Consider the following 27577-nt stretch of genomic DNA (forward strand, 5'->3'; position numbering starts at 1 on the left):
GAAAAGACCTTTGAGATCATCAAGTCCAACTATACCTGTCCACTATTAAACCATCCCTGAGCACCTCATCTACCTATCTTTCAAATACCTCCAGGGATGGAAACTCGACCACAGCAGGCATCTGGGTGGTCCTGTGCCTGTGCTCCTGTCCCTGGGAGGTCCATGTATGCATCCCAAGAGCCGTTCTGCCCCCCTGCTCCAGAGAAGAGCTCTGAGCATCACTTAGTGGGGGGCCCAGGCCCCTGCCTATACTGCCCAGTCTGCATGCCACAGGCTGCACCCTTTGTATGTGCGTTACTGCCCTTCGCTGCTGCCCCCTCCCCAGTTCCTGGTGCTGGGACCTTCTTGGAGACCCCCGCAACAAACCCATATCCCTGTGCCTGAGGGCTGGCTGCCTCATCCTCAAGGTACCGGCCCTTGACATCCTACCACAAGCAGCTGCCCGAGGAGCACACGTCAGGGCTGGGATTGCTGCTTGCAGCACACAGGGTTAACTGCAGGCAGTAAGCGAATGATATAGTGGAGAACTTTATTTTGAAACCACTTATCAGAACAAATTAAGTAGAACACAAACCCCTGCTGGTGCTTGGCATCCCAGCAGCCCAGTGGGAGCAGCCCATCCTGGCTCAGCTGAGCTGCCCTCTGCTCCTGCCCTGCCAAGGGCAGCTGTCCCGTGTCTGCACTGGAAAACAAGCTGGCATCTGCACAGGCACAGGGCAGCAGCTCTCCAGAACGCTCCAGGACAACTCTCTCCACCTTCTGAATCCTGCCAAAAAGTTCAGTCCCACAGGCACAGACGGGCCATGGGGAGCAGTGCATCCATACAGCAGCTGGCTGGGAGAGCGATGCCGTGCTGCCGTGCTCCAGCTGTGCTGCGCTGTGCCTGTGTCAGAGCCAGACGGGAGTTACAGCTGGCTCGGCACTTGCTATGAACCCCTCGTGAACTGGGGAGTTGGCCAGGGAGACTGGTTATGGAAGCAAGCAAATTGGCATCACTGTGGGTCGTGCTGCTCACAGGAGCATTCAGGGCTTTTACGATTAAATGCAAAAGCCCTGTTTTATGCCCTATTCACTCTGCTGAACCTGCTCCTGTGGGATCGGGGCAGCTTGACGTTACTGCCCGCTTTATTTATCTGTCTGATTTCCTCATGGCCCTGCTTGCAGCTTTTCTGCACCCGCTGACAGCAATCTGTGGTTTGCGGCCTGTGCTAGCCCCGTCTCAGAAACCAACGTTTGACAAGAACAGGAAACACGGGGCACTGCGAGGGACAGCAGGATCTCTGGACAGAAGGCCTCGGAGATGCAGGACTCCTGTGGGCTGCCTTGGCGAGTAACCGAACCATTAAACAACAAGGAGGAACAAATGGCCTGTCTGCCAAACCTGGTGTCTTGCCTGACCACTTCCGGGCCAGCGGCAGCCGAGCAGGAGGCTGAGCTGTGCCTGCATGTGGGAAGGCTCAGGCAGTGCCCCAGGGTTCACTGCAGGAACTCATCATCCTCTTTGGGGAACAGAGAGCGCTCGCAGGAGCCTCTCCTCGCCACTGCTGGTCCGAATGCTGGGACAGGAGAAGGGACCATTGGAAGGGGTGCAACCGCGGCTCTGGCTCTGCTCTGATGCTGCAAAACAGGCACAACGTGAGTGCACCTTGTGGGTGCTGGCTCACCCACCGCAGGCTCTCCGATGGTGTCTGCCTGTGCCAGCATCTCCCTCCTCAACCGCACAAGCTTACGCTACACCCATCCCTCTGCTCTGCCAGCTGCACATAGAATCATAGAATCACCAGGGTGGAAAAGATCCACCAGATCATCGAGTCCAACCATTCCTATCAAATACTAAACCATGCCCCTCAGCGCCTCGTCCACCCGTCCCTTAAACCCCTCCAGGGAAGGTGACTCAACCCCCTCCCTGGGCAGCCTGTTCCAGTGCCCAATGACCCTTTCCGTGAAAAATTTTTTCCTAATGTCCAGCCTAAACCTCCCCTGGCGGAGCTTGAGGCCATTCCCTCTTGTCCTGTGCCCTGTCCCTTGGGAGAAGAGCCCAGCTCCCTCCTCTCCACAACCTCCTTTTGGGTAGTTGGAGAGAGCAATGAGGTCTCCCCTCAGCCTCCTCTTCTCCAGGCTAAACACCCCCAGCTCTCTCAGCCGATCCTCATAAGGCCTGTTCTCCAGCCCCCTCACCAGCTTTGTTGCTCTTCTTGGGACACGCTGTTACCCCTGCCACACGCTGCCTTCCCTGTCCTGCTGGGCTACCAGGAAACTGCCCCCACCCTTCTGCAGGACGCGCACCCCAACCGCTATCCAGCAAGACACATACCTGCCTGGGCTGGTGCCGCTCCTGCCGCAGGTCTCGGGGCTGGGCTGGCGGCCTGTGCAGGGGTTTGTACAACACGCTCTTAAGGTATTTGTAGAGGTTGCTTTTTAGGTGCAAAGGGTTATAAGTAACTTCCACTTCCAAGCTGTTCAGGGCACTCTGCTTGGACAGAAGAAAGAACACAGTGGGTATGAGATGTGACAGGTAAAGGCTGCGGGGTTTGCTTGGAGGTTTTGTTTTAGCGTTGAGGGCTTCGTTTCAGGGATGAGCTCTACAGAGACTCCACGCCACCCTGCAATGATGGGAGAAGGGATCTTTGGCTGTGGTGCTACCCACAAGGACCACTCTTTGCTGTGCATAGAACAAGAACAAGAGTCTCAATGGATTTAAGCATTCCCTTGTGAGATGCAGTCCTATCCTCCCCGAGGCCTAGAATCAGTCAGCAAGCTGGAGCCTGTCTGGGCACTGTGACCCTCAGCTCCCTGCTTCATACGGCCTCTTCCCCCTCCCCACGACAGACATGACACATTGCGCCCAAGGACAGGCACTTGCTGTCCATGAAGAAAGCCCTTGGATATACTGGAGGATATATAGGTGGTTTTGGAGGGCTCCTTCATGTTCCTGCTGTCACTAGACATTTTCAGAACTGCTTCCTCCTCCACTCATCTGCTAAGACCTCTAGGGAGGGCTCTGCCCTTCCCAGATCACCTGGAGCAGAGGCAGACAACTCAGGACTAGAACACATGGATGCACACTAGGAAACACAGAAGCTTGAATCCATGGGAAGAAACAAAGACACTTTATGTGTAGACTGATCCTATGCCTAAAGCACCTCTCTCTGCAGCCTGAGGAGATACATGTTCCCCAGAAATGAGGAAGATGAATGCATCTTCAGCAGTGGCTGCAGATCCTGTGCAAAAAGGCTGACCATTACTCTGATCCCTGCTCATCCAGCTGGGACCCCTCCCACAGACACAGGGCTGTCAGTGACTTTACCTCTACAGGGCCGTGCACTCTCTCAGGATGTTCTGTAAGGAGGGCTGGGAAGGCTGACGGCAGCAAGAGCTCTCTGATGGCAACTGCTTTCACAAGTAGAGTGGCAGAGTTGGAAGGGACAATGACGTAGTAGGAATGCACCATGACGTTCCAGTTTGGACTAGCATTCTGTGGCTCACGTCTGGCCAAAAGCAGCCACTTCCTTTTCTAAATGGGCAAAAGCCAAAACCAATGTGAACAACGGGCAACAGCCACTTCCCTCAGCACTTCTGCTGTAGCAGCTGCTGGGTTCAGGGGCATAGACATTCACACACAGAATAAGAACACTACTCTGCATTACAGGTGAGGATAGCATGGTGTGTGTTTGGGGTTTTTTAATTGAATGCAAAACAATTCTTGAAAAAAACATCCAGTTTTGCTTTAAGATCTATCAGTAATGGAGAACTCCACATCCTAAGCTCACAAAGATGCATGTCTAACTCCAGACTGGACTTTTGCTCTTTGTGCCTCCAAACACTCTGTTTCTGATAGGCTGGAGAGTCTTCTCTAAGGTTTGATGTGCTGTAGCATCTTTCCCATGGATACATTGGCTGGGAAGATTTACAAGCCCAACTCTGACCCATGAGATGAAGCTGCAACTTTTAAAACATGTTTCTTGCTGCAGGCTAGACAGATCTTGCACTAACTCTTCCTTTCTGTGGCAATCCCTCCTCACGAGGCTGTCATTTCCACACACTCACCAGAAGACTATGGCAAAGTGCATGGAAGCTGTGCTGGTTGATCTCCAGTTCATCCCAGTCCAGTTGCCAGCAGGTTGTGGGCTTGATGATGAAGGGCAGCCCATACAGTACAGACTCACAGACGCCTTCAGCCTTCAGAGCCCTGTAAATACACAGCTTGTGTTAGTGAAGCACAGCCAACACAAAACCAGCAAGAAGACTCTCCCAGGTCTGATGGGTACAGCAGGATTTGCTGCAATACTGCTACAAGCACCTAACACAGGTATTGCCAGGGCCTGACACTATGAAACCTTGCAGAAAAGGCCAATTGCAGTGAAAAGAGGCTTTCCTGCTGATCCCTGGATTGCCTTGTATCTGGTTAGACAAGAGCATGCCAAGACACAAATCCACTCTTCATGCATATTGTATACAAAGCAGACTGTGAATATGGCCTCTTGACCTTACTCAGGCAATTCCATCTCTTCCCAAGTGATTTTTACTGGATCGTGGTGATCCTTCATTTAAACTGACACGTGTTCTACTCCTGCACAGAGCCAACATCCCACCACAAACACCATGACAGACTTCACAGTGTTTGACTTTGTTGATCACACACCTTCTGCCTCCTGACAGGGCTACTAAGCAGCTTCGGTGCTTTGGTTGTGAGCCGTGTATGCACAATTACCAAGTACTCCTCAGCTACTGCTGGGCTGGAATCATTTTTAGAACTGTACAGTTCAGAAATTACATTTTTACTATAAACAAAGCTGAGAAAATACACTAGAAAGCATCCCTCCTCTTGTTATGCCCTGTGCTTACCCAGCCCCAGGCTGCTGTGAGGAAAGCAAACATATTCCTAGGTGAAGTCACACAGCACTACAAGGCTTTCCTTGTTTTTTCACTAGTTGGCTAATTAGGTTAGGCTCGCTGCTAAGGGGCATGGTTTAGTGTTTGATAGGAATGGTTGGACTCAATGATCCGGTGGGTCTCTTCCAACCTGGTTATTCTATGACATCCAGTTAATTGCTGTAGCTTCATCAGGTAGTGAGAGAACAGTCCAATTATACATGGAGCAATGGCTACAATCTACAGACCTGCACACTTGGGGGAACTATTGTATGGGTAACATCCATGGTGTTACAGGCATAAAGTGCCAGTGTCACAGTAACGGTGTTTTTGACCGTGCTTCTGTATTATCGAATCATAGTGTGGTTTGGAAGGAACCTCAAAGCCCATCCAGTTCCACCCCCTGCCATGGGCAGAGACACCTCCCACTGGATCCCGTTGCTCAAAGCCCCATCCAACCTGGCCTTGAACACCTCCAGGGATGGGGCAGCCACAACTTCCCTGGGAAACCTGGGCCAGGGCCTCCCCCGCCTCACCATGAAGAATTTCTTCTTAATGTCTAATCTAAATCTTCGCCCTTCCAATTTAAAGCCATTCCCCCTTGTCCCATCACTCCAGGCCCTTGTGAAATGTCCCTCCCCAGCTCTCCTGGAGCCCCTTTCTGTACTGGAGTCTGCTCTAAGGTCTCCCCGGAGCCTTCTCCAGGTTGAACAACTTCAACTCTCTCAGCCTGCAATGCCTGTGTGGGATGTGCTGTTCTGTAACACTCATGGCTACGGGAGCTGAGGTTATCTTGCACCAGAATTCTGCTCGATAGCACCTGCAGCCCCACAGTGCTTTAGGGCAATGTTACCAGTTTCTAGGTGGAACTGCACAGAACAAACAAAGGCTGCTATCACACCAGCCTTCCAGTTACCAAGCACAAAGGGCATAACAGCACTTACTTCACAACCCAGAGCTTATACAGCACTGTAGCTGGCCAGGCTGCCATCTGGCAGGGTGAGTTCAGATCCGCTGCTTTCATGGTGCTGTCAACCATCCCAGAGAGGAGAGCTGGGTCCAGCAGTCTCTCCTGCAAATCGCACTTGAGGCACACTAGAAGGAGATGGTCTAGATTGCTGGAAATGGCAATGTTTAGCACCTGACATGCTCAAAGTACTTAGAAGCAATAAATTAATTTTTTACAAGCACTACAAACACTATTTTCTAGCAACAGCAATGATTAAGAGAAGATTAATGCTAAAGTCTGTGACACAAGGCAATGATCTATCCCCATTTCACATGCAAGGGGAAATACCACATGCTTGCTATGCTGATGAAACTATGACTGCTTGGTAACCGGGCAGGCAGGTTCCAGCCTGGTGACGGTGGCCAGCTGGAGATGCAGCAGAAACTGTTGCCCCCTGCCACACTAGGTTCAGGGCCAGATTTTCTGTCTTTCTGCAGAGAAACCCAGCACGCTGACAACACCGACTCCAGTAGAGAATGATTACAGCTGCGTACAATTTCTCTGGCCTTCTATGGATTTCTTCAGCGTGGGAAGGTGAAAAAACCTAACTGCAGTGTGACTTGGTTTGCCTTGCTTGCTGTAAGACAATGCAAGTATAAAATTCAATATTATGATGAAGGAAAATCCTCCTTTAGCAAAGGATCGTAATTGCCTGTGCTGGTCTGGAGGCTGGTCTGGTGGTTCCTACGTAACTAAAAAGTCACCTCGGGCTTTCTGATCCGCTTGTTGTGCAGCACGTCTGCAATAGCCACCAGCAACAACATGTAAGCCTGGCTTCCAGTCTGGAACTGGCCTGCAGATCACCAGAAGGGAACAAACGTGCTTCTGCTGTGATGGCAACGGGAAGCTCCACATGCGTGCCATGCTGGAGAGGCATGGAACAGGGACTGCCGGCACTGCATGTGCAGATTCCCATGGCAGTGTGATGCAATGGTGACAGCACAGTTAACCACAACTTACGGGGAAAACCCATGTCTGCTGTAGCCGTTAGTGTTTCCAGTGCTCACCCAAGGATGGACTAGGGATTGGGACTAGTGAAGGAAAACAAATTACATAATCCTTATACGTTTTCTCATGCGTTATTATAACTGTTGGCAGCTGCAGCAATAGTATCAGCTATTTTAGTGCTAAATCAATAGAAAAAAATGCAAGCCAAGTCCCTTTCTAAGACAGCCTTTGTTCAAGAGCAGCTCCAGTACAGAATTTTAGTATCAAACACAATGAATACGATTTTTAGGGCTACAGAGCTGAGGAAGAAGGTCCTTGGCTCTTGGTATGTAAGGCCCCTTTTACCTTGACTGAGTGGCTATAAATTCATGGATTCTTCAAGGCACATTTTTACTGCAAAAGGAAATGAACTATAACATCAGCAGCCACAGGACATGGCAGCAGCCTACAAGTATTCTAAGTAAATATCTCAGCCTTGAGACAACAGAAACTCCAGACAGCTTTCAAAGTCACACAGAGACCCTATTTGAGTCTCTAAATGTGAGGGAACAAGCCCACAGGACAGGCCTGGGTAATCGTCAAGGCTGTGGCATTTAGGAGCTTCCTGCAGAGGGACAGAGAAAACGAAATACTTAGGGTTGTCTTGGGTGCAGAGGCATGGCCAAAGCTTCCTGATGGCAGGAGGAGGTGGAGGTGTTCTCTCTCTGTGCCATAGTCATGCAGCCACGTTTTAAATAGCATCTCCAAGCTGATGACATTGTCTTCTACAGTTTGCACATCAATGTCCATTCCCAGGATTGTAATGTCTGCAGGGAAAATGGTGAAAAAGCACAAATACTTTGAGCTGGTTTTGCCATTCTTTGGCATCCCTACTCCCGTACGCCTCCTTAGCCCCTCGAACGAGACAGCACATATTTTACTGTCACATAGTACTGGACAACAAATTGCCTCTTCCAAAGCCAGGAAGATGTGGAGATACAAAATCTGCATCCTGAGAAACTACCTGATTTTTCAGCTCACACAGAAAACTTTCTTTCTCATTTACCATAGCAAGGGGGGAGCAACACGCAATTAAAGATTGCCTATGGTGCTGAAAGAGGGCAGGTAGGATCAGAACATCCCCTCTCATAGGCTCTTTTCCAGGTTAATGCAGCTAGAAAAGACTGCAATAATTTGAAGCCCTGCAGTTGGCAAGTCTTAGAATAGCTCTGAATGTGCTGAGAACAGGCTGTTGTGGGTGAAAGCTGCTTGCTGTTCTCTTCACAAGAGCAGCCTCCTTGGGAGAGCACATTTCTATACAAAGACCCTGTGACAAGCAACAAGGATTGCTTTCGAAACTGCAGAGCGGCTCCTCTGTGGACTAAACCTGCAATGTTTCTTTACTAGTGAAACATCAGCGCTTGCTAGGCTGCAGGCTGGAGCAGAGACCATGATATAATGTAAATCCCATAAAAAGGTGATGTATATGGCACTGATGGTGGGAATGGGGGGGGAGCCATTGATAGGATGCAGGACTGACCTCTAATTGGCAGCAGGAGAATTATTATTGTAAGTGCTTTCTTGCCCCCACCCTGTTACCAACACTTAAAGGACCTGAGCATTGCCAGACCATTTGCTAATGAAGGTCAGTACTGGTGTGTGAAGCAGATACTGGCCCTGGCTGTTTCTAGATTGGGAAAACAAAAAACAGGCGCTGCAGATAAAGTACTAATACATTTTTTTATGAACATAATCCATCTTCTGCAAGTCCCAGGGAACCTTTTTCTATACACTCTCTGCAGATTTGCTGACCAGTAACTAGCTCTGCTCGTCTGCTCTCCAGGACCCATCACACAGTGGGTGTCAGCATCCCAACACGTTCTTCCTAAAAGTGGACAGCAATGAAGGCAGTGAATTTCATTTAACAATTGCTATGTGTTGTGCTACCTTCAGGTGTGTGAATGGATTCTTATCTATTGCAGAAGATAAAATAACAGATAGGAAAAAAATTACTGAAGAAAGGACTGAAATATTTACCAGTCTCAAAATGCTGTGTCTCACCCCACAGATAATTCCCCTTGTCACCTGTGTACGCAGTGTTTGTCAAAACAAATTATGTGTGTGCTTTGTCTCCTGTATCATAGAATCTCTAGGTTGGAAAAGACCTTTGAGATCATTGAGTCCAACCATACCGGTCCACTACTAAACCATCCCTGAGCACCTCATCTACCCATCTTCTAAACGGTTCTAGAGATAGTGACTCCACCACCACCCTGGGCAGCATCTGCCAGTGCCTGAGAACCCTTTCCATAAAGAAATTTTTTCTGATGTCTAATCTGAAACAGCCCCGGTGCAACTTGCAGCCGTTTCCTCTTGCCTTATTGCCTGTCACTTGGGAGAAGAGACCAGCACCCACCTCACTACAACCTCCTTTCAGGGAGCTGTAGACAGCGATGAGGTCTCCCCTCAGCCTCCTTTTCTCCAGGCTAAACAGCCCCAGTTCCTTCAGCCGCCTCTCATAATACTTGTGCTCCAGCCTCTTCCCCAGCTCCATTCTCTTCTCTGGACACACTCCAGCCCCTCAATGTCCTTCTTGTAGTGAGGGGCCCAAACCTGAATAGAGGATTTGAAGTGTGGCCTCACCAGCACCAAGTCCAGGGGCACAATCTCTGCTCTGCTCCTGCTGTCTCGCTGAAAGCCTGAGCCAATGTCACAGCTGCCACCTCCAGCCCGTGCTCTGCGCGTCCCCCTGGGCAAGGCTCTGTCTCGAAGGTGACACAGAGCAGCATATTGATATGACAGGTATTTTTCTCTTACATAAATGGAAACTTCCAGCCTTGACTAGGCATTTAACAAGCCCCACTTAAAAAGGCTGTTTCCATGTATCTGGCATTTGCCCAGGATGACTGCTGCACAGAGACAGTGAACGCTGCACAAACGTGCCCCAAACACTGCTTTTAAATCATGTTCATTAATGAGAATTTGTCTTATGCCCTCAAATTTGACTTCCAGAATTCCTTAGAGGGCTGGGGCAGAAGGAGGGAGCAAACTGAAGTGAAAACTGGCTCACTTTCTCCTTTCCTAGGGCAGTGTCAGCTCAGACTAGTTTCCTGCTATCAGGGTTTTGGGGGAGGGATTTAGGGCTGTTTCTTTCAATAACAATGCTTATACAGTACACAAAATTACAATTTTAGTTGTTCCCGGACATTTTAGCAACTTCTTTCATTCCAGTGTGCCCTGAATACCATGCCATAATGGTCAACCAAGTCTCAAAGCTTACAGGCATCCTTCTATCTAAAAAAGACAACAATAACCAAACTTGCATTTATTTCAGTGATCTTCCAAACACAGAAGATCTCAGAAGATCTAAACATCAGTATGATTTATAAACGTAGTTCCCAGCTCCTTAATTCTTTCCTTAACTGTTTTCCCATGCTATGGCTTTTATATATAGGTATAGATGTCCAATAATCTCAGTTTTGTTATCAAAGTCTCAAAACAACTGTTTTGAGCAGAAAGAGATGTTCCCTTTCTCTGGTTGAGTGGTTTTACCTGCAGACACCAGCACACTTCCCGAGGCCTCTGTTTTCAAGCAGGCAGAGTCTGGAGTAATCACCTACGTCTCACTGACAGAGGCTGCCCCTTCAGCGTAGGAAGCTTTTCACGGGCAGGAGGCTTTTCACTGGCAGTAAGAGCTCAACTGTACAACTCCAGGTTTGATCTGGTCTGCCACCAGATTAGCGGGGGATGCAGAGGCTACAGGGGACCAGTCATCCTCTGAGCAAAGCAAACTAGACAGCATGTGCTGTAGATGGGGGAAATCCAGCATAAACTCCTGCTACTGAGCAGTCATTTCATTGGTCCGGGGAAAGGCTAAAATAACTGAGTAGCTCTGAAAGTTAAATGAAACAAAATACAGAAATGAAAGCTGCACTTACAGCAGCATTGCAATGTGCAGCCTTCGACCACTGAACCACTGTGGTACTGGACCTTAGATCACCATCTGGCTGGTGCATTTAGAGTCTGCTCAACACCTTTTGCTTGAAACAAAATTATTCAAACTACGAGCTAACAGTAATTTCTGTTTCTGAATTTATCGTTACTATAGCTTCAATTCTGACTGCTGGAAACTGTCAGATTGAGGGAAAAGTTTTTCAGAGACAGGGCCGGGAAAAATAACATCCAGGGCCTGGGGTGTACTCGCTCTTTCACTACTGAAGCACGTGGCCAGGCATGCAAGGGATGGGGCAAAAGGGAATCTGTGATTCACCTAAACATTCCCAGTACCTATTCTGCCAATAAAAGAAGAACAGCTAGAGAGAGGCAAGGCAACAACATTTGATGTTGCCTTGTCACTCAGGAAAAACAGGACTGCCATTGCTAGTAGCAGGTCTTACACTAACTTTGCAAGGCATCGGGACTCAGGCTTTTAAGCTTGTTATCAGTTTGGTGTGAAAACTTGCAGTGTGAACCAGAGCTTAGTACCAGGTGTGTCTGGCTGATGGTCAGTTTAAGTGTCAGCAGTAAAGGCCTTTGAGATGGAGACCTGGAGTGGAAAAAAGAGGCTGCAAGGCTACCAAGAACTCAGTGATGTGCAGTTACTGGCTACTGAAGAAGTACAACCTTAACTACTCAAGAAAAACAACCCCAAGCATAAAGAAAAGAAGCAGCAACTAAGCAAGAACAGTATTGGTGACAGAGAACAGCTGATCAACAGGGTAAGGACCTGACTTGGTCTGGGAAAGCAACTCTTCCTAGCATTACTCTTCCCAGCACTGTGCCATACATAGTCTGTCGAAGGTATGAAAGGTGAAAAACTGTCTAGAAGCCAGACATCTTGTAAAAAGGTGAGGAGGTTATCCCTGTAGGATCAGTACAGCTATAAATGGTCTGTCTACTTCTCCTTACCTCCCTTTTGCCTGCCTCTCTCTCCCGCTCCTGTTTGCCTCAGGGACTCTGTGTGCCACTGTTGGCAAAACAACTTTTGCCCAGGGTGGTGTTCAGCAGTTTTAGTATATGTTACTGAGTGCATCATCCCTTAAACTCTGCATTTTTCTCTTTAATCCCTCAATAAAGCTGTTCTGCACACAAAGTCAATGTTAGGTAACGCTGAGAGATGCAGCAATGCATAAAGTCTAACTTGGCCCAGCTGGGATAAATCGTGCTGTGATACAAACTCTTTGCTGCTCCTCCAGGCACAGGAGTTCCCACTTACGTGAGAGGCACTAAATGGCACAAAGGAAAGCAGCACCTATCAGACCAAAGCAGGAACGAGAGGGCATCCTGCTGTCCCAGGCCATGACTTCCCGTGTACCCTGCCTGTTTCACTCACCACTGCTGCCGGGCTCCTCTGCTGGCATGCACTGCTCCATGTCCTCAGGCTCCAGAAAATCTCTCTTCAAAACTTCAATTATTTGTATTCTTCGCAGGCTCACAAGGTCTACATCTTTTAACATCTTTTCCAGCTGTTTCACTATCTCTTTGCTGGACTGACCAGTCAAAACTGTGATCTGAAACACAAACCTGAGTGTGAGAGCTGCCTTTCCCCTAATCCTCTCCCGATGGGCAATCATGCCTGGTCTGCAGAACAGCACAGGTCACACCATGGAGAGAGAAGAGAAATCCCACTAACATTTCTCACCTTTTCAACAGCAGATTTAAAAGCATTTCTTTGAGTGTTGCCTTTTGTTTAAGCCAGTACAACGTGCCTTTTGTTTAAGCCAGTACAACAGGGTTTGTGCCACTGCGGGAAGAAGATGAAACAATCTACAACTGTCCAACAGTCTGTGCTTGGCACTTGCAGTCGGTGAGTCTGTACGGGAGTGACCCTGCCAGAGCCCTTCTGAGGGACAGCACTGCTTCCAACTCTTGCATCAATTAGAGTTCAAGGGGACTCGTGTGCATCTGCCTGCTGGGAATACAGGCTCAGCCTCACAACTGGGAGAACCTGAGGGCACTGAGGTGTGGCAGCCTTGCTGATGTTGGATCAAGCCTTATTTCCCTAACAAAGTACCTCTGCCACTGAATTTATCCCTAGTGTTTGCCTCTGAGCTATTGGGAATGAAGAGATTATTATGGGCTCCTTTTAGGAACTAATAAAAGCAGCTAATGGGCTGTTCTTCAGCTGGGGGCAGCAGAACTGTCTAGAAGACGTAATTATCTTTTGCAGAGCTATAGACAGAGCATTTATTATGCTGACACACTTTTATTTCACCAAAACCATGGCTGCGTTACACCCGTAGCCTATCAATCACCTCCGATTTCCCCTTTCACCACCTGAGTCACACCAGCATGTGCTGGTCAGAGACCAGGAGAAACATCGCACCACATAAAAAACCCGAGGCAGCCACTGTAACTTCCTCCATATCACTGCACTTTCTAGATACAATCCCTTAATTCCATTATACTTCCTCCTCTGACGAAAACCGGGCTGCTGGTGACTTGAAAAGTGCTTTTCATCGCAATGCAGACCAGCCATGCTTCCTGCCCCGCAGCTGCTGCTGAGACTTCGCTTTGCTGACACTGGTGGGTTTCCCCTCTGAAGTCAGCATCTCAAAAGAGCAAGTGTTTTCAACACTGTGAACAGATACTTGGGGTTTAGATGACTGCAAGTTGTAACAATGTTTGCCTCCTATTCTTAGCAGTGAGCTAGGAATATTCCTGCCTCTCTGCAGTTTAACTGTTAGGAAAATGCGCATTTGCCTAAAGATGACATCTGATTTGCACAAGCAAATCGCCAGTGGTGCTCGTGTGCTATCTATATCAGCCACCATGGTCTCACGCTAAAGAAACTGTACTTCTAATCTAATATAACTGTAATGCCTCCAAAAGTGCTTGCCTTTCTGCTAGCTCGCATGTACGCGTACTTCATCAACAGCTTCTAACATACTGTGTTCCTTCATCCTCCTGCTGTTTATAGTCCTGCTCTTCCTGCTTCTTCCTGCTGCGCCGCAGCAGTTGTGCCCGGCTGCCTGCAGCATTCCCCACAACCACTGTCCCCCAGGCTTTGCCCGCACACAGAGGCAGAGGGGTGGTGCAGCACGCAGCACAGCAGCCATGCATTCCCAGCACACAGCTCCAGAGTGCTCTTCCACAGGGATGGAAGCGCATGGGAAGCTTTTTGATTTAACTTGTGTTGCCTTAGAAGTGTAGCAAAAGCAACAAAGAGCATTTCTTTTAGAAGAGAAGGCTTCACAAACCGGAGCAGTAACTTGCCCTGCTGAGATGTGACGGGTCCAGCTTCTCTCTGGCTGCCTTTCTCCTTCCGCCCAGCTGTGCTCACTCCCTCTGCTAAGCATCTCCCCTCTGCTACAGGATTTCACGGATTGTGACATTACTTGTTCCCAATTATTTACTCCTCAGTTGTTCACTGGCTGTAATCACATGCCTGTAATTAGCTGTTCCAGCAGGCACCATGGGTCGCTGTTGCACAGTAGCAGGTCACTGAGATACCAGTTTGGCCACAGGGTATTGATGCACCACAATGTCACACTAAAGCATTACATTTTGATTAATTACAAACACTTCAGATAAGCCTTATGTTAAATCTTAACTACAAAACACCAGAGTCAACCAATTTATGAGGGCACTTAACCAAAGCAAGAACTTCTCAAAACAGAAGGAAGAAACTGTATCGGCAACAGCTGACATCAAAACCCAAATGGAACAAGAGAGTTCCAAGAACTCGATAAAGTGGGGCATATTTTCTCCAGTCCATGTCTTTTAGTTCAAGGCAGAAATATTTCTAATATATTTTCTGCCCCTTAATCACAGCCTTGTAAAGTGTGAGGAGGGGGGATGAAGTACCAGTGCATCAGGATGGAGATGAAGTACAATCCTAGTGCATCAGCATTACAGCAGGTACAGCCCTCCCCTAATGTCTGGGGCATGGGGAAAGCAACTGCATTGTTCTTTCTGCATCTGCCATGAAGGTGTCAGAGATTTCCCTTTTTCCATTCACACAGCGGAGGGAAGCATGCCAAGAACAGACACAGTGCTTCCGGAGTTTCTGGGCTGTCTGTCACACAGAGCTTACAATGGCCTTTTTAGACTTCCCAGTTATTCCATGCCACTGCTGCCAATGATGCATCACAAGGAGCCCTGTTATATATCTTAGGTGGGTGCACAATGTTTTAAGCAGCTGGAGTCTCCTTTGCAGCTTGAGAATCTGGTTCTGAGACTGGTACAAGAGAGCGTAGGTGACAGCAGGCACTAGACCCCGTGAGTACTGGGTGCAGTTTTGGGTGCCACAGGATAAAAAAGGATCTAAAGCTGCTGGAGAGTGTCCAGAGGAGGCCACAGAGTCAGTGAAGGGTTTAGAGGGGAAGCGCGTGAGGAGTGGCTGAAGTCCCTGGGTCCGTTCAGCCTGGAGGAGACTGAGGGGGGACCTCATCGCAGGCTGCAGCTTCCTCACACGGGGAGCAGGAGGAGGAGGCGCTGAGCTCTTCTCTCTGACCCAAAGGAATGGCAGAAAGATGCCAGGGGAAGGTTAGGTTGGACGTTAGGAGAAGGTTCTTCCCCCAGAGGGTGGTGGAGCACTGGAACAGCTCCCAGGGAAGCAGTCACGGCGCTGAGCCTGACAACATTCCAGAATCCTTTGGACAAGCCCTCAGACACACGGTCTGGATGTTGGGGCGTCCTATGGACAGGAACGGGACTCGTCGGTCCCTGTGGGTCTCTTCCAGCTCAGGACTTTCTATGACTCTATGATTGTATAATCTGCAGAGCAGGAGCCCTGTGGGACTTCTGAACTGCCATTGAGAAAATGCTAATTATAGACAAACCGTCCTGTTACTCCAAATACTGACCACATTTCCTTTTTACTCTGAAAACTGACTTAAAGAGAGCTGTGCCAATGCAGGCCCTTCCTGTCCTGTGTTACCAGCTACCCCCAGGATGAAATTTTGCCTGCATGAGCTCACTTTCAACAGATTGTGGACATGCTTTCAGTGCAGCAAGGCCCTCTGTACAAACATCCTGTCATATCCATGAAAGTGCAGAGAATAAAACCACAGGCTGAAAGGAAAATCAGGTCCATAAGAACGGTGAATGTGTTTGACAGTTCTTCTATCAAAGCAATATAAATAATGATGAAAAAACATCCAGTCTTAGATGCCTGGAAATTAAATTCATTTTTCTATACTGTAAAGTAAGCCAGAATCCATTAATATGAATACTGACTCAAATCTGCATCTGTCTGGTTTCCATAAGCACTCAGAAATTAATCATAGAACCATAGAATCATTTGGTGGGAAAAGATATTGGAGATCATTGAGTCCAATCCTTCCTGTCCACTATCCTCGAGCACCTCATCTGCCCATTTGTTAAACACCTCCAGGGACAGACTCTTAACTACCTCCCTAGGCAGCCTCTGGCTGCCTTTCCATGAAGAAAATTTTCTGATGTCTAATCTGAAACTGCCTTGGTGCAACTTGCAGCCATTTCCTCTTGCCTTATTGCCTGTCACTTGGGAGAAGAGACCAGCACCCACCTCACCACAAGCTCCTTTCAGGGAGCTGTAGACAGCAATGAGGTCTCCCCTCAGCCTACTTTTCTCCAGGCTAAACAACCCCAGTTCCCTCAGCCGCCTCTCATAACACTTGCGTGCCAGACCCTTCCCCAGCCCTGCTCCACTTCTCCAGACGTGCTCCAGCCCCTCAATATCCTTCTTGTAGTGAGGGGCCCAAAACTGAATACAGGATTCAAGGTGTGACCTCACCAATCCTGAGTACAGGGGCTCAAACACTTCCTGCTGGCCACGCTGTAGCTGATCCAAGCCATGAACATGCTGGCTCACGTTTACTGCTGCTGCAAAGGTTTTCTTGGAGTGCTTAGTTCCTTAATTACTCTCTCCCTCCCAAAGACCTTTGGTACCACACGGACTACCATCTTCATGCGCTAACGAGTGGAAAGTTTGGTGGGTGGCTCCCACTCCCTTCCCAACCTTTTCTTACCTCAACGGAACCGTTTGCTGAGCCTCCTGCTGCTGTGTGCCTGCTGTACTGCTTGAACTGTTGCAGCCCATCCTGTGCAGCTTGTACCACTCCATTTCCCCCATGCAGGAAAGAGCCTTCTCGTGGCAGCGAACGCAGCTCTGAAAGGCAGGCTTGGATTCGTGCAAAGTTTTCTCTCACTTGCTGCAAAAGAGTGCTCAATGACATTGAAAGACTGGAAAGGTCAAACTGATAACATCAAATATCTTTCCATAACAGGCAAGGATGCTGCCAAACTCACAGCACTGTGGTAAGGCTGGGGGCAGGAGCCAAGTCAGAACGCAGTGAACAGTGACACCAGTCAGAACCAGGTGACTGTTATGCCAGTAACAACACATATGATCTTCATGCTTTCAGCTGTCTCCCTGATGCCTGCTGCTCGGCATGCCCCCCTCCTCTGGCCCTGTGTCATACAGAGGTAGGACTCAAGAAGTAAACAGGAGTCCTGAGGCAGGGTGACAACCCCAGGCAATGGTCACCCCTGCCATGCCCAAATTCCTTTACTCATGGGGCTGTGGATTCTGGGAACCTGCGTTCAGGAGGGTTTGGAGTCAGAATGTGGCCACAGGGTCAAAAAGGGGTCCAGAAACTCATCGGTAACAGATCTAGAAGACAAGAAGAACAGCCTCAAATGTATCCTACAACAGCCGTGTAACTAAGGGATTGCAAGGAGAATGCACTGCAGAAAGTGGCTGGGCTGCGCGCTTCCCATAACAGCCTTTCCTTTCGGGACAGCGCTGAAGGAGTGTTGGTCTGAGCCAGGAGTGCCACCTTACACTGTGGTACTCCTCTTTCAGGCCATCAACCACAGCAATTATTATCAAAAAAGCAAACGCTGATGGAAGGTCTGTGGATCCTCCTGCGTCAAAGTCAAGCAACGGTTAGAAAGAGAAAATTATTCTACAGTCATCCATCACTTGTAAAAATGTTTTAATCCCCCACGCAACGGCTGCCCTGAGGACAGTTTGTCTGACTCATTATGGCAAGGCGAACATCAGAAATGCAGTGATTATCAACCTGCTGTGCTCCACTGGGATGCTCTGCGTCAGTCACATAGACTGGAGGATACTGGGCCATATCCTCACTTCTTGCTACAGTTACTTAGGCTGCCTGCCATCCGGGGCTGCCAAACCCTTCTGTCACACAGGTTGCTCATCACTTCCTTGAACTTGGAGTCACTTTATAATGGTCACCTAACCCCACACAAGGCAGACAAACATGAACGAGGCTTGCACACTCTTTCTTCATGCAATATTAACTGAGGCTACCTGGTATCTATTAGTCAGCCACAACCTTTCCTTAGCTAGGGAGCTAATGCTAGGGAGCACTCAGGATCAAGAGGTGTGAAGCATCCCAGCTAGCACTCACGCAGGTGTCAGCTCCCCGAACTTCAGCAGGAACTCAGAGGAGTCGAGATGTACCCAGCAGGTGAACTGGCAAATTCTGACCACAGGAGAGACTATTAGTGAGCTGTACCAAAGCTGTTCAAGGCAATAGAAGACACTTCTGCCAGAGGTCAATTTCCTCACAGAAGAGGCAACAGATAAAGATATGACTCATTTCCTTCAGATGCTTGGAGCAAACTCACTAAACCCTCCTGAGTAGCCATGGCTTACAGTGTGGTCTGTGAGTGTGACCAAGTTATGAACCAGGCAGCTCCAACGTGTGTTCACAAACAGCTCCCATGGCTCTGCAAATAAGGTGGGAAGAAAGAAAACTGGGACAGCTCAAACCTCGCCTCAGAGATGTCATAAGGAAAGGCACCACACTTGGGTGCTCTACGGAGTGAGAAGTGTCTGGCCCATCATATCAGTTCTGCCATGAGGTTGGCAGTCTTCGATGAACACATCAAGCAGGTCCAGCCAGAAGCCTCTCAAAAGCACTAATAGTGGAATTCCCTGTAGTCTGGATGCCTGCCCTTGTTTCTTTCAGCCCTTTTTGTCAGGAAGGGCCTGGAAGCTGTAGAGGATGGCTGCCCATCCCAAGAGAAAACCAATACAGGGCCCATCAGCTGGAGGTGCTCTGCTTAGAGCACTCAGTCCCACGTTAACATTTTTTGATGCTCTGATGCTCACTTCCCCTCTTGTCACCGTCTGTTGTCCCCCAGGGTTATCAACTTTCTTTACAGTTCCTTTTCCTTTAGCATTCACCTAGCTGGCAGCAGCCTCAGATCTCACTTGGCAATTGTGGCTCTTTCCAGGGAAGCCCTTTGGATTTGTTAGTGCAAGACCAACAGGGGAGACCAGGAACAGAGACCATAAACAAGTGCCAGGAAAGGCTGAGAAGAGGGTAACTGCACATGACACTTCCCCATGTACTCTCCCAACCTCTATTTTCAGCTCTGGGACTTTCCTGACTTCATACGATTTGTCTAATAAGCAACCTTTAACATAGCTCTGTCCTGGTTCCTCACTGAATAGTATCATGTCTTTCTCCAGCTAGAGCAAAAACTCAGCGTGACCAACAGCACACTCTGCCGAGAGAAACGGGCAAATTCAGTCGTACAGAAAAGCAACAGAACCCTGGTACTTCTGAAGAAAGAAAGGAACAGGCATCTATGAGACAGAGATGTAAAACTGCTCCTGGTTCCAGAAGCTACAGGGGAACAGACACCATTACTGGTGAAATTAGGTCCATTGGGAAAGGACCCTGCCATGCTCTGCTGTTCTTAACAGAGAAAGAGCAGCTCTGATAAGCAGCCTCTGACACCCCAGTGCAAGCCTAAAACAAGGAGACAGCTCACCAGGCCGAACCCCAGCATGGGGTGTTACAGGGGATCGCGGCTCACGTGGGAGCTGTGCCTGTCAGCACACTGCTGGCTCAAGGCTCCAAGTGGGAACTTCGCTGTTCTGGACCAGTCGCAGAGGAACACAACAGCAAGGCAGAGAAGCCAATGTGGTTACCAGTCATGCAAACAAGAGGAGGGGGTATTTTTCAGCTCCCGGCATAGCACTGCTGAGTCCAGTACTGGAATGTAGCACCCAGAAAACCAGAAGAGTGAGTACAAAGCAGGGCTTGGAAGTTATTAAGGGCCTGTAAAAATGCCTTGCAGCTCGACTTATGCTCTATTCTCTTCCATTTACCAGCCAGAAGATCAAGCAGGGATCCGCTTACATGTAGAGGAAGAATGTGTAAAACACAAGCAGATTCTTCAGTCTAGCCAAAAGAGGAAATAACTTACCAAATCCCTGGAAGATGTAGCCAGTAAATGCAAATTAGAAACCAGTTGCAAGTCTCACAATGACAATGATTAACCACTGGAAGAAATTACCAACAGAAGGACCTGATTCTCCACCTTGTATTATCCTCAGATCAAAACCAGATGTCTTTCTGGGGGAAACAATTTAATGACAGGCGAGTGCTTTAGTGAAATAGGATAGCCTGTAGCATGAGGGAAGCCAAACAATGATCTAAGGGCTCCCCTGTCCTTAAAAGCTGTGATTATCAAAATGAGGAATTGTTGTTTAAATAAAAAAGACAGCCTGTCATGAGCAGAAGATTCATATGACAGAGCAAACAGAGGGATTGTGTCAAAGAGCAGATGGGCTCTAGCAAGTCATGATTACCGGATGAGGTCTGAGGCTGCTGTCAGCCAGCACACGCAGCATTAGTCTCAGGGCATACCTAGAAAACACAAAAGGGGGTGTTTGGCCCAAAAACCTACAAATAAACTTGGACATGATGCAAAATCTCAGAAAACAGGCCTGAAAGTATAGAATCATAGAATCATGGAATGGCTTGGGCTGGAAGGGACCTCAAAGCCCATCCAGCTCCAATGCCCTGCCATGGGCAGGGACACCTCCCACTGGATCTGGTTGCTCCAAGCCCCATCCAACCTGGCCTTGAACACCTCCAGCGATGGGATAGCCACGGCTTCTCTGGGAAACCTGGGCCAGGGCCTCCCCACCCTCATCGTGAAGGATATCTTCCTAGTGTCTAATCTAATCTTCCCCCTCCCACTTTAAAGCCATTCCATCTTGTCTCTTCACTACATGCCAGGGTGAACTACATAGAAATCCATCCTAAGAAGCAGGATGAGTGTCTGTTCTTACAGCTCTAATCAAGAGGGATTTCACAAGGTCTCCAGGAGATGTTCGGTTGGTATCCCTTTGTTATCCTTGTCTTGTTACCTATAACCGGTTCTAAAAAACGACCACCACCATTAGCTGCAGTTGTCTTACAGATCACACCTGCTAAATTGCTGCTGACCACTGCTTTTTTCCCATTTGGCATTTCCTGAGATGTGAAAACAGGACAAAATACTCCAGGATGTTTTCACCGATGCTGGATAAAGTGGCAGGATTGATACTGGGTGTTTACACTAAGGTCGTGTAAATGAGTGTGCTCAGCATGACTACTCATAAGTGTGACTGCACAGATTCTTGTGTGCTTTATGGTGCTTTGTAATCCCCCACTTTTACACAGAGCTGCCAGCCAGTCTCCATCTACCTATATTCTGCTGTGTATCCCCATATCAGTGAAATACTTGTTCTTACTGACTTAGATCTATGTATTTAAAAGACATGTAGACGTAGTGCACATGGTTTAGTGCTGGACTTGGCAGTGTGAGGTTTACGGCTGGACTCAATGGTCTTCAAGGTCTTTTCCAACACAAATGACTATGATTTCAGTGCTTGTCAGGTCACACCTGGAATGCTGCGTTCTGTTTTGATCCCCACTATACAAAAAAGATGCAGTCAGGCACCAACAGAATGGGCACCAAGATGTTCAGAGGACTGGGAAACCTTCCATACAAAGTAAGGCTGGCAGAACGAGAGAATGGCGTTTGTTCAGCCTTGAGAGAAGAAGGCTTAGGGGAGATCTTATCACCACTTACTAGTGCATAAAGGGTGCCTGCCAAGAGGATGGAGACTCCCTTTTTACAAAGAGTCACATGGAAAAGACAAGGGGTAATAGGGATGAGTTGCTCCTGGGGAGATTCCAATTGGATTCCAGAAGGAATTTTTTCCCTGTGAGAACAGTTAAACATCGGAATAATCTCCCCAGGGAAAGAGTGGATTCCTCTACACTGGACACTTGAAAGGCTCAGCCTGACAGGGCGCTGGGCCACCTCATTTAAACTACAGATCACCTAAAGGGCTGGACCAGATGATCCCTGAGGTCCCTTCCAATGTGGCATTCTGTGATTCTATATTTCTCAAATTCAGTAAAAATACTTTGAATTGCGATCCTTTCCCCATAAGTGTCTGGAACACCTCCCAAAGTGGTGATACTTGTGTAACCAGCAGGGATACAGACCCTTTCACTATCCAGATCACTGCATTGTAGAGCTGTGTTTGGTGATTTTGGTCACAAAGCAGTACAGACAGTGCAGAAAGCAGCATGTGAAAGGCAGAGCTACTACAGATAGTTTAGAACGGAGCAGCACAAAACCTAATTTATGCACAGGAGCAATTTCACAGATCAAAAATACGATGCTCCTCCTTTTAAACATCATTCCCTCATAAAACTCGCCTCTCCCATGAAGTTTCTGAAACCATGCTTTTTGAGAATGATTTTTAGATATACCTTTGTAGTAAATCATAACTTTCTGTACTAAACTGCAATAATGGGTTGCATTTGTGTTTAATGGATCCCCAGAGACACCATTTCACACCTACCGTGAAGGGCAGCAGACACTCCGGCTGGCTCTGCACCACGTAGAGGCTCAGCAGGGGAATGCGGCAGGGGCCCGTCACACTGCATGCCAGACACAGCGTGTTTTCCAGAGCTTCTGAGATCACGGAACACGTGTTGGTCCAGGAAGCTGCTGTGACATCCACAATAAGGATCTGCGATGGCTGCTGGCAGTGTATTTTAGTAGCAGGGAAGGTTCTCCGTGTTTCTGAGAGCACTTTTCTGGAATTCATGGCTTCTAAACACAGGTACTGGATGCCCAGTTATCCATCTGCATCTGAATGGGAATATTTAAAAAATAACAGCAATGAGTCAGACTGTCCCTTTCCCATCACTTGAAAGCAGCCCAAGACACAACAGGCAGCAATGAGGTAGATTCCTACACCTTCCTCCTAGTAACTTTTGTTTGAACTCTTAAGACAAACCCACACAAAGACAAGCAAAAATGCACACGCTCAGAAAGCAAAATAGCTCAGCTAAAGAAAATGCATGGCAGATGTGCTCTTACAGATGCAGCTGGGACAGTCAATAATCACAGAATCATGGAATGGTTTGGGTGAGAAGGGACCTCAAAGCCCATCCAGTTCCAACCCCCTGCTGGATCAGGTTGCTCCAAGCCTCATCCAGCCTGGCCTTGAACACCTCCAGGGATCGTGTTAAATATGTTCCCAGCACAGCCATGCGGGGCCAGGGGATGTGCTGTGTGATGTGACCCCTCAGTACAGCTTTGGCATTGGCACCAGCCCACAGCAGAGGTGGCTGACAGCAGGACTGAACCCCAAACCCTGTCACTGCAGTGCCCAAACAGTGTCACCCAAACACCTGAGAAGAACCCAGTTCCCACTCCCTGACACCCACGACGAGACAAGGAGCCATCACAGCCAAAAACGACCAGCGTGATGCAGCAACAAAGTCCTGCATAGACAAATTCTGCTTTGTGGATGGATGAGAGCTGAGCCTTGTCCCCTGGAGGATCAACACCTGGGGTTAACTCTCACATGACAGTTCCATGTCTTATGTTGGGGATTCCAGAACTGGACACAGGGCTCCAGGCGGGGTCTTGTGAGAGAGGAGCAGAGGGGGACAATCATCTCCCTCACCTGCTGGCCATGTTGCTTTTATGCAGCCCAGGAGACTGAAGCATCAGAAAACACCTCTGTATTTCTGGGATGTTTGTCAGAGAAGGCAAAATAGAGCAATTGCAGACTGAGTGTCAAAACTGAGGCTAATGTTTCAGAACCAGTGAAAACATTATGTATGTACCTAGACAGATCATGTACATCCACGTGGGTGTCTCAGTTTGACTGGTAATCTGATATAATTTCACTGGAAAATTAAAAACTGTCAGATACCACTTTAATCAGCATGTGTCCCCCGTGCTCCCTCCCCTCCCCAAGCTTTACAATTTACAGGACAGTTTACTAAATTACTTCACTGAGCCTGGTAAATATCTGTCTGCCAGTATTTCTTGTGATGAGGCTTCATACGACTGAAGCCCCCAGGCCTTTCTCAAACAAACCCCATCCTGTAGTCAGAAATCTCTTTGATTTGCATTGATTTCAGAGAGAAAATGAGTTTTGGTTCTGAAAAAGACACAGCTTTCCTAAATTTAAATGACTTTTCTCATATATTCCAGTTATACAGAGCCATTAAATAATATCCAAGTATAAAAAGTGTAATTGAGAGGCAATACCAAAGCCGCTGTTACAGAATACTGAGGGTCATCTCCATCTTCTTTCCAATACAAGAACCAGCAAAACCTGGGTCCAACCTCACTCTAGGTGAGAAGAAAAGCCCACCACAATGTGAATAACAAGTTTAAGTGAAGAATGCCTGACTGAGTAGTGGAGCCCTGCAGTCCCACGGCCGCAAGGACAACAACTCCAACGCTGGTCTGGTGACAGAGAGGTAGGGAGGCAACCCAAAAAAAACCTTGAGATGTGATGATAATGAGCACAAGCTATTGGCAAGGAAACGCACATAAGACAGTGACCGAAAAGTACCAACAGTGACAGTCAGCAGGTTTAAGGACTATAAACACTTATTCTGTACATTATTTAAGGATAAAAGCCATGCCTTAAACACATCCAGGACAGAAGACAATCTCTAAATAGTACAGATCCGCTGTTAGCTTACAGGGGTAAGGATTTCTGTAGCAGTGGAGAAAGCATTCAGTAGTAAATCAGATCTGCATTTAGAAACAGGCACCAGTAATTAATTATTCTCTTTTCCATCAGTGGTTAAGGAGGATATTTACCTGCACTGCTATGACTGTGAGTTTTACCTTTCAGAAAGGGGAGCTTTGAACCATTCCTGTTCCCCTTTGACTCATCTCGGAGCTGTGCGGGTTCCAAAGTAACCAGTTTGAGAAAAGGAGGCTGAGGGGAGACCTCACTGCTCTCTGCAACTCCCTGAGAGGAGATTGTGGAGAGGAGGGAGCTGGGCTCTTCTCCCAAGCGACAGGGGACAAGACAAGAGGGAATGGCCTCAAGCTCCACCAGGGGAGGTTCAGGCTGGATATTAGGAAAAAATATTTCCCGGAAAGGGTCATTGGTCCCTGTCCGAGGCTGCCCAGGGAGGGGGTTGAGTCCCCTTCCCTGGAGGGGTTTAAGGGCCGGGTGGACGAGGTGCTGAGGGACATGGGTTAGTGATTGATGGGAATGGTTGGACTCGATGATCCGGTGGGTCTTTTCCAACCTGGTGATTCGATGATTCTATGAATGTTCTGGTTTAAACAAAAAGCAGGCAAAATGACTCAGATAGCAACAGCCTGTTTGCCACAATGCACGTACCAGGCAAATCCACAGGAACACGGTGCAGTCATAAAACCAGTTGTGTAATTATGCAAAATAAACCCCATTAATCAGTAGATTTTAGTAGGATTACACAAAGGCCTAGACAGGAGCGTCAGCAGGGAATAACTTGCCTCTATTCAGAATTAAATTCAAACACACTTGCTTCTTGTCAATATAGCACTATAAAAAGCAATAAATCCCCTCAATGAATTAATTAAGAGCTCTTTAATGGAGGAATCGCAGGTATCTATAATTGAAGATTATTCAGTAAAATCTTTCCACTGCGGTTAAATATGGCAATCCGGTTTTTACTTAATTAGGTAGAAACCAGATGATACATACAAATATATTCATAGAACACACTGACATTGCAAAGAACAATTATTTAAACCCACTTACCACAGCTGCTTACCAAACTGGGCTCATTTGCATACCAGGCATTTTAATATAACCCAATGCAATTAACCAGCAGAGACAGGGGAAGATGAGAGTTTATGTCACCATCAACTCGAGTCCCTGAGCTGTGGATTGCCAGAGGTGGGGAGTGTGCTCTGCAGCGGCATCCCTGCACATTCACCCTCTCCCTACGCTCTTCCCAAAGCATCTGCCGTAGGACAGAAGTTCACAGAGGAGACAGATCTTGGGTCTTGCCTTATCTCTATTTTCATACATTTATCATTTGGAGCTTCCAATCAGCTGTTTTAAAACATGCTGTTTTCTGATTGAGCACCCAAACCTTGGGAAATGTGAATATTCTCATGTGGAAAACAGACTAAGTTGCATGAAAAAAGTGGGAAAACACCATCGAGCCAGAGAGAAGCTGAGCTGCGAGGTGGCCACACAGCATGATGGTCCCTGTTGTACGCCTAGTTGTCTCACTAGCCTGGAAAGGAGGGCATTTATTTAAAAAGTCAGGGTGAACAGAGGAATAAAACAAAACAAAACAAAAAAAAAAAAAAGAAGAAAGTTAGCATAGAATCAAGCTACCAGAAGAAAAATTGAAATTCAAGACCCTGCATAACAGAAGACGTGTTTTTCAGTGCTAAAATCAAAAATAAATAAATAGCTTTAGGCTTGTGCTTTTATTGACATAAAATCACTCAATCTCATAAGCACAGTCACTTTATCATAGCATTAAAATCACTTCGTATAACCTTCACAGGGACTTTTCTTCTTAAAAGAATAATTATAACATTACAGGAGCTGACAGAAAGGCTTCTTCTAATTCTGCATCACTCAAACTGACACCGCAAATTACTTGAACACCTTTCATCCAGAGCGCTGACAGGTAACGTGACGCAAGGACAAGCAGGTGCATAATGGATGTGCCCAGGTGCCCCTGCAGAGCAGCCTGAACTCACAAACCCATCAGGAATGCTCCGGGGAAAGCCGTGCCGCCAGGAAGGGCTCCTGTCTGACTGACGTGCTGGGACTTTCAGAATTAAAACCTGCTCGGTATTGTAATACCTTGTTGATGAGATTATACGCGTGATTAATGAAGCCTGAGAGGACATGTACTTTATCTGGCCTGGCAGCTTGATTAAGAAACTTGAATGATATGAAGTCAACATACACATTAAATGGATAAAACCTGCATAATTCATAAGCCTCAACAATAACAGCAGACAAGCAATCATTGCTGTGGGTGCTTTAGTCATGAGAACGAGAGACACATGCATGTATCAGAGCAGACTCGAACTGCCTTACTCCTGGCTCTTTCTTTCTCCTGCTCCTGACACAACATATATTGAATCCTTTTCAACACAATGAAATAGGATTGAGCAAGAGAGGCCTGTTATTTCCCTTTCACACCATGAAACATCCTTTAATCTGATGGTCAGGGCGCTGTTCTGAGAGGTCAGGTACGCAGGACCTAATGCCACTGAGCACCGTTCAAACAGAAAACAAAAACCCAAGAGAGTGCAGAAAGCCAGGAGTACACAAGGGGTCCCTGTTGCAGAAAACACTGTATGTGCTGTGTAAGCCCCTCATGAAGCCATCCTTCGAGAAACCGTGCCCTCCTGATCCTGCCACCTCGAAAGGGATAACATATGACCAGAAAAGGGCAGAGGAAAACAATGGCTTCGAAATGCATGTCAGAGTGTCTTAGTAAGGAGTGATAAAATGGATTCTGATTCCCTAGCTCCTCAAAGAGATGTCTGAGGGCATATGGGGCAGAACCACTCAAGGTTGTGAATGGTGTTGAGAAGGAAAACTGAAACGATTATTCACATTTCTCTTACCAAAAGAGGTAGGAGATCTTGAATAAAACTACCTGTCAGAACTTTAAAATGAGGCAAAAGCATAATTTTCTCATGCAGGGCATAACTGGAGTTCCAAGGAGA

The 27577-nt window shown here is 47.6% G+C and overlaps 1 protein-coding gene across 3 annotated transcripts; it reads right to left on the minus strand.

The window, feature by feature from the left end:
- Positions 1-410: 410 nt before the first annotated feature.
- On the minus strand, positions 411-23012 carry M1AP (meiosis 1 associated protein). 3 transcript variants are annotated; one of them, XM_069856727.1, is made up of 9 exons: positions 22422-22714; positions 16762-16944; positions 12141-12318; positions 7462-7635; positions 5817-5967; positions 4048-4189; positions 3308-3514; positions 2315-2470; positions 411-494 (listed from the first exon to the last, which is right to left on the minus strand). In XM_069856727.1, exons 1-9 carry the CDS (start codon positions 22668-22670, stop codon positions 426-428), a joined length of 1509 nt encoding a protein of 502 aa, XP_069712828.1. In that variant the 5' UTR covers positions 22671-22714; the 3' UTR covers positions 411-425. The 3 variants fall into 3 exon arrangements, with proteins under 3 accessions (XP_069712828.1, XP_069712827.1, XP_069712829.1); XM_069856726.1 differs by lacking the exon at positions 411-494 and adding an exon at positions 504-1617 and having other exon boundaries at positions 22422-23012; XM_069856728.1 differs by lacking the exons at positions 411-494; positions 3308-3514 and adding an exon at positions 504-1617.
- Positions 23013-27577: the final 4565 nt, after the last annotated feature.

This window comes from Phaenicophaeus curvirostris, chromosome 4, assembly GCF_032191515.1.
Source record: "Phaenicophaeus curvirostris isolate KB17595 chromosome 4, BPBGC_Pcur_1.0, whole genome shotgun sequence".
Taxonomy (NCBI): domain Eukaryota; kingdom Metazoa; phylum Chordata; class Aves; order Cuculiformes; family Cuculidae; genus Phaenicophaeus; species Phaenicophaeus curvirostris.